Source organism: Olea europaea, chromosome 14 (assembly GCF_002742605.1).
Source record: "Olea europaea var. sylvestris chromosome 14, O_europaea_v1, whole genome shotgun sequence".
Classification (NCBI taxonomy): domain Eukaryota; kingdom Viridiplantae; phylum Streptophyta; class Magnoliopsida; order Lamiales; family Oleaceae; genus Olea; species Olea europaea.
Genome location: NC_036250.1, coordinates 7,794,580 through 7,802,563, shown reverse-complemented (window position 1 = coordinate 7,802,563; position 7,984 = coordinate 7,794,580). Strand labels below are relative to the sequence as shown.

The following is a 7,984-nucleotide window of genomic DNA, read 5'->3' as shown; positions in this document are numbered from 1 at the left end:
ATATTGTGCAAAAATGGGAAAACTAGGAAGAATAGAATCTGAAACAGTGTTGTTTAATGTTCAAGAATGGTTTCTTAACAAATTGTTTACTGCTGTCCAACGATTGCATCAAGTGAATTGACAGTACTTTTGGAAGTACAAAATTAATCTCTATTGTGTAATTTCATATCCATCCACATCAATTTGTGAAGAAAGTCACCTTCTATGTGAGTGAATTACCCAAATAGTCATTGAACTTTACAGAAGGTAACCACAAGATCATTGAACTTTAAAAATCACCTCATTCATCACTAAACTTTCATTCTGTGATCTCGTTAGTCATTGAGCTCAAATTCCGTTAAAACATTGATGGAGCGTTGACATGGCTAGCTGACATGGCGTAAAACTCCCTCAAACAAAAAAAGGGGGAAAAAAAGCTGAACTAAAACACAGCGAATTCGCACCAGCAGAAAATATTTCCATCTCCCTCCTCAAAATCAACCATCACCAGTCACTATAAACCATATCGTCGACACCCATAGCGACCACTAATTGACAATTAATCCGCAAATCAACAAAAAATGGGCAGATTTATGCCAAATGGCTAAAAAGTTGGACGGATTTTGATTCAGAAAATTGGAGCAAATAATAGATTAATTGATTCAATTGAGGAGTTACCTAAGGTCGTATTAACATGCTGAAGGTTGTACTGGGTCCAATTTGTTACAATGACATCATTTTGCTCGTTAATTGGAGACGAATTTACCTCGAGTTCATACGTGCATCGTGCGTGTGGGGGCTAAAAATTTGAGCCTAGAAATTTTGAATTACTTCACTATTTGATGATATGAAACCATGGTTGGATGTGCCTTAAGAGTGTAGAGGAGGCCAATATGTGTTGGCCGTGATGGGTGTTACTGGAAGGGTGGTTACCGCCAAGTTTTTTGGCCACGAACGGTGAGAGGTTGGGTGGTTATCGGGGTGCATTTGGAGGTGGCATGAGGTTGGGATGATGGTCCGGATTTATTGGGCGAGTGAGGCCGATATCGGTAGCGGTGATACCCGGTGGCCTAGGTGGCAGGATGGTGGTTTTTTGGAGGTGGGAATCTACAGGGGCTGGCGGTGAACGTGGTTTTGATTTTTCCTTCTTTATATATATATATATATATATATTCATTTTAATTCAAAAAAAATCCACATGTATAGCATTTGCTTGACTTGGCATCCACTAGTTGACACATCAGCCAACCACATCAACACTCCATCAAAATTTTTAACAGAATTTGAGCTCAGTGATTAACGAGCTTACAAAATGAAAGTTTAGTGATAAATGATATGATTTTTAAAATTCAGTGGCCTTGTGAAAACATTCTGTAAAGTTTAGTGACTATTTGGGGAATTCACTCCCTTCTATATCATATCTTAAGATTTCGATTGTTGAAATGATGGTCAACATTAATATTTTGCATACGTCAATAAGAAATGAAAATAAATAATGGCTCGTTTTGAGTTTCTAAATGATGTCATGAGGTATAAGGGAATAGGTATAAGAATCTAAAGACTGACTAATTCGTGTTGTATATCTAATCATAAAGAAGATAATGCAAATTTGTTAGGCAATAACCCATTGCTGCCTTTGCCAACTCCGCCCCCGCCATGCACCAATATACCATTTTGTATAAATTATAATTGCCTCTAATTGTAACGCTTGTTCGTGGGCTTTGAAAATAGCTAGCTGACACAAATAACTTGCTCATATTTAGCTCCAGTTCGGCCCATATAAAATTCCATTCCATTCATTTTTTCTCTCTTTTATTTTCAATCACACAATCTTTCATAAAATAATATTACACGTAAAACGAAAAATTTTCCTTCTTTTTCAACCATTCATTTTTTTAAAAAAAACACTATTCCTCCCTTTTGCATTTTCCAAAAATAGGGCCCAAACGAGGGCTTAATTTCAATTATAAAAAGACTTTAATTGAGGAATTTAAGGAAGCAGAATTTTTTGTGTTGATTTATGTGTGTGTGTGTGTGTGTGTGTGTGTGTATAATACTTTTATTTATTGGGTTAATATGATTTTTTTTCCAAAAAAAAAAAAAAAATTTATGGGTAAATTGAAAGTATTGATTTTTATTAAATATTTCAAAATTACAACACAAAATAACGTCTAAAGAATAAATACGATAAATTACTGTCTATGTAATTTTTTGATAATTACAATATCCGTAATTATTTTATCATGTTTGTAACTTACATTTTGTTTAAATTCTGTAAAGTGTACTAATTTTTTCAAAACTAATCGCCTCACAAAATTCATTCACTCTCCATCTCCACCCACCTTGATTCAACAGCAGCAACGTCAGAACAACGCATGCAACACCGCCACAATGAAAATCCCACCTCCAACATACCGGCTCCAAATTCTTTTTCATGCACAACTAATTTGTCGGAAAATATGGCCTAATAAAAAAACTTTGCTCTACAGTTGCTTGAGAACCAAGAACAAATAAATGGAACTAGTTAACCCTTTAGAACATTTTACAATTATATCCACCTCCATAGGATTCAGAATAAGTAAACAAATAAATGGACCAACCAACCCACCAAATATCCATGATTATCAAATTCTATAAACCTAGGTTTCAATTGTGGGGGGACCTTAAACACTTCTAAAAGAATCAAAGTTTTGCTGAAGCTGATAATTTGAACATTTGGGACATTTGCTTTTGGATTCAGAGGCTTCTGGGATCAAAATATGAAATAAAATCTAATTTTTCCCCCTTTGTCTCTTCAATTTTGGAAGTTTAATCAGAAATTTAAACCAATCAAACGATTATAAATTTCATGTATTAGTACAGGGAATAAATTCACGGAAGTTCTACAGGGCCCTTATGTTAGGGTGGGCCCCACCTGAATATTTTATTGCATAAAATAAACCATCCACCTCACTGCTGTGTGTAATCTGTAATACTTCTGTAAAATTTTCCCATGTACATGTGTCTAGATTGGTTCAAATTTTCTAAGCATGACAAAGTCCTTGATGAACAAAACATATCTCAATAAACATTTTTATTTTTTATTTTTAGTTGAATAAACAAGAATAGTTTATAGAGATGATCATCAACATGATTGATTATGGAAATCATACGATCATAATGATAATTAACTCTTTAAGTCTTCCTTAAAAGTCAACGCAATAATTGATCGCTTATTTGATGTCACTTATAATAAATTAGATCTTAACAAAACTTGATAGTTTGAAATTGAGTACGTTCCGTTCCGAAAATGCATTTCGTTGATTCCAATTTTGCCCTTTTTAAAGAGTGAATGACCATTTTAGAAATAAACGTTGAAATGTTAAAGGTAATTCAGTCACTGAGATGAAAATTATTTGATTGGATTAAGCAAAAAGTCAAAAGTCCAATTATTTTTTTGCAAATTAATTTTAAATATTATTTAAGATGACTATGAAGTTGAATCAAAAAATCGATTTTCCGAGAAAAATCTACTGGAAACAGGGACTGATATGATCGAAAATCTGTAATATGAGCACTTATTTCATCTCTAGAAGAAAAAATTGTAACCCCAAAAAAATGGGCCCCACCCATCCCATAGAATGAATATGTAGGATCCCTGTTAAACATACGGCAGCATGTGCTACAAGCGCCACTACGGCACTACACTTCTCATACTAATGGCGACCCGCTTCTCTCTTTCTCGCTCAATTCTAATGCAACCAATCTGTACAATTAAGCGCCCCCATATAAATTCCCATTCCCTTTCTTATCCCAAACAACTCCTAAAATCCCATTCGTGTCCTCTCAGGTCGTCTTCTATCTCCATCTGCCTTCTCCATTTTCACTCTCACAACAAATCCTCTCGAAACTCAACCACCGCCGTTCGATCCTACTCTTCATCTACGGCCACGAGAATGTCAACGCCAGTCGAAGGCACTGAAAATAATCCTTTGTTGAAAGAATTCTATTTCCCGCCGTTTGACTCAATCAAGCCCGACCACGTTCGCTCTGGGATCGTTGCCTTGCTCAAACAACTCGTACGTGTGGAGATGTTATAGCTATTTATGTGAATTAATTAATGAGGAATTTATCGATACGTGTTAATTATTTGGATTGGGGAATTGTAGGAATGTGAATTGGAGGAACTGGAAAGGACAGTAGAGCCGACATGGCCTNAAAAAAACATTGGAGAAATTTTTTCAAGAACCCAACTGCTAGAAATAATTTCCTTTTTAAAGAGTAATAAGTTTTGGTGCCTTTGCATCATTAGTTCGGGATAGCAGTGAGCCTTGAACCACAAATGCCAAATGTCATTCTAATACGAGAACCACTGAAGCCCTTTTTGACCAAACACAAGGTCACGTCCCTAAATAGGTATGATTAACAATCTCCAGGCTCCAGCCCATCATTAGGTGCCAATTTAACCAATCCTGTTGTATTAATGCCAAACGACCTCTATTAATTGATAAACTATGCCCTTGTTTGATACCCATTTTTTTTTCAAAATGCATTTTTCTCTCTTCTTTTCAACCACACATTCTTCAATAAGATAATTTTACAAGCAAAACTAAAATTTTTTCTTATTTTTTAACCACACGTTCTTCATCAATCAACTATTTCAAAATGCATTCTTATTATGAAAATGGGAAACAAACTAGCTCTATAGTTAAAAGCTTTGATGCATTGACACGAACATGTGTATCCAACGCGACATGTGTTGAACAAGCCAACATGTGATTTTTCAAAAAAGTAATTGTAGGAAAACAAACTAGTCAATTAGAGAAGTAATTACTTTCCTATAATTATGGTCTGAATATTAGGAGTTTGTTTCCTAATTTTTCTAGCTGATATTTTGTATACCATAGATAGATAGGGTAATTTCTATTTTCCAGGAAGCTGATTAAAGATCTGATTTTCAGATCTTTGTGTATATATATGTATTCATTCTGATCAATAATATATATGAAAATATTCCCAAATCCTTACTGCTTCATGGTATCAGAGCTAAGGCTCTAAAATCCTAATTTTTTTGTCTAGCGGCGGTCGAGCCTCTTCCTCTCTGTTCTACCCTGTTCCCGAGTTACAAAACAGAGCATCACAAACCTAATTCTCAACCTCTCAGTCATCATCTCGAATCTATCTTCATCTCTCTCACAAATATCACTCCTATGGCAGAATCCGAGCACACCTCCACGCATCTTCAAATTTTTAATGGGTCTTGATAAGTCTCTCGATGAAGTTCGAGGCAGAATCCTAGGGATCAAACCACTACCAAGTCAACGAGAAGTTTTTTCCGAAGTGCGCCGAAAGGAGAGCCGCAAGCGAGTGATGTTGGGACAACCCAGCCTTTCCTCTTCCCTAGATGTTTCAGCCCTTGCGGCAGCCAAGGATCATTCACCAAATTCTGTTGCACTTGCCTCTCGTGGGATGTCACAAAATTTCAATGAAAATCGTTCAAGAAGAGGACGCCCCTGGTGTGATTATTGCAAGAAGCCAGGCCACCTCAAAGAAACATGGTGGAAATTGCACGGAAAGCCCTCTGATTGGAAGCCAAGCCGAGACCATGAGTCTAGAGGAAACGCAGAAATTACCGAGACGTCCCAATCCAACAATCCGGTGTATTTCACAAAAGACCAGTTAGCATTACTTCAGCAGCTTATTAGTAAGGCTAATGTCTCAACTAATCCAACATCTACTAATGTTGGGAACGGTTCAACGCATGGCTCGGGCAACCTCGCACTTCATGTAGCACGTTCTCCCTCTTCATGGATAGTAGACTCTGGTGCGTCGAATCATATGACAGGTGACAGATCTCTTTTCACAACCTATTTTCCTTATAATGGTCATCAAACAGTACGTATAGCCAATGGTACACGTACTAAAGTGGAAGGGGCAGGAACAATCCATCTCTCAGACACTCTCACCTTATACTCTGTTTTATTTGTACCTGATCTTGACTGTAATCTCATCTCTGTGAGCAAACTAAATAGCGACCTTCACTGTGAAACTAAATTCTTTGCCAAATATTGTGTGTTTCAGGACTTGACCTCGGGGATGATGATTGGCAATGCTGAGCTTCGTGCGGGTCTCTATCTCCTTGATGTGAACACTTCATCAGTTCCTGTTTCCTTAGCAAATAAAAATCGAGTCAATCCTCAATGTTGGTCAATTCATAGTCTCAAGTCAGTCAAATAAGGATAGTACAATTATGATGTGGCACTCTCGTCTTGGTCATCCTAATTTTTTGTACATGAAACGATTGTTTCCATCTTTATTCATTAATAAAAATCCCAATTTATTCCATTGTGAAGTGTGTCAACTTGCAAAACATACCCGAAGCACTTATTCTCCACGACCCTATAAACCAAGTCATCCTCTCTCCTCATTCATGGTGACATTTGGGGACCAACTAGAATTCCTAATATTACTGGTGCTCGATGGTTCTTATTGTTGGTTGATGACCATACCCGATTATGTTGGACATTTCTTATGAAAGAAAAATCTGAGAACAACCATATTTTCCAGCATTTCCATGCTATGGTCCAAAACCAGTTTAAAACCAATATTCAAATCCTCAAAACTGACAATGCTAGAGACTTCTTTAATTCTATTCTCGGTCCATATCTCAAGTCCCATGGTATTATACAACAAAGCTCATGTGTTGACACACCACAACAAAATGGTGTAGCCGAACGCAAGAACCGTCATATACTCGAAGTTGCTCGATCCTTGCTTTTTCAATCCAACGTTCCTAAGAAATTTTGGGGCGACGCAATCCTCACAGCCACTTACCTCATAAATAGAATGCCCTCACGAGTCCTCACATTCAAATCACCACTACAACTGTTCCATAGCCTTTATCCAACCTCACGACTAGTGTCTCAAATCCCTCTCAAAATCTTTGGTTGCGCTGCATTTATTCATATTCACCATCACAACCGTAGCAAACTCGATGCACGTGCTCTTAAATATATTTTCATTGGATACTCAGCCAATTAAAAAGGCTACAAATGCTACTCTCCCATCACACACAAATTCTATAACACCATGGATGTCACGTTTTTTGAAGATAAACCATTCTTTCCCAATTTTGCAATCCAGGGGGAGTATGACACTCATGAATTACAAAATTGGGATTGGTAAAAAATTGGGATTGGTCAGCCCTCCTTGAGTCAAATCCAAGTCCTTCTCATCCACAAGAATCATTACACTCACCTAACTCATCATCTGAAATAAGTCCACATTCACCCGAAACAAGTCCATCTTCTGTGATCTATCCTAAACATCTCAATCTCCCTGATGAAGCAATAAAAGTTTACACAAGAAGAAACATACCTCAGCAACCCGAACGGAGCCAACAAAGTCAAGAGACTTTCCCAAGTTCAATTGATCCTGAAAGGTCACAAAATGAGGCAGGTTTCAGTCCACAGTCAGCTTCTGAAAAGGTGGCAGAGAGTGATCCAGAATTAGATCTGCCTATTGCTCAAAGAAAAGGCGTTCGATCATGTACTCAACACCCACTTCGTAGCTACATCTCCTATTCAAACCTATCACAGAAATTCCTATCTTTTGTGACCTCTTTGGATAAAACCATGATTCCCGGTTCAGTTTGTGAAGCCCTGAAGGTCCCTGAATGGCGAACAGCAACCTTAGATGAGTACAATGCACTTGAGAAAAATGGCACATGGGTCTTAGCATCATTACCACCTGGTAAGAAAACTATGGGATGTAAATGGATATTTTTAGTAAAGTAGAAGGCTGATGGGAGCATTGATAGATATAAGGCTCGGTTAGTAGCTAGAGGGTTCACTCAATCTTATGGAATTGATTATCAGGAGACATTTGCTCCTGTAGCCAAACTTAATACAGTACGTGTCCTATTATCCATTGCTGTCAATCAAGACTGGCCTCTATTTCAGCTTGATGTGAAAAATGCCTTCCTAAATGGGGACCTAGTTGAGGAAGTCTATATGGATATACCAGC

General features: G+C 37.3%; 1 protein-coding gene across 2 annotated transcripts in view; it reads left to right on the top strand.

Moving 5' to 3' along the window:
* The first annotated feature begins 3,636 nt into the window (after positions 1 to 3,636).
* The window catches only part of LOC111409008 (probable cytosolic oligopeptidase A), a 17,634-nt gene continuing 13,286 nt past the window's right edge, over positions 3,637 to 7,984 (top strand). The window contains exons 1-2 of one of the 2 annotated variants that reach the window (XM_023038899.1): positions 3,637 to 4,037; positions 4,128 to 4,168. In XM_023038899.1, the coding sequence (XP_022894667.1) occupies positions 3,678 to 4,037; positions 4,128 to 4,168 (401 nt within the window). In that variant the 5' untranslated portion in view covers positions 3,637 to 3,677. The remainder of the gene's footprint in view (positions 4,038 to 4,127; positions 4,169 to 7,984) is intronic. The other variant, XM_023038898.1, reaches the window with a different exon arrangement.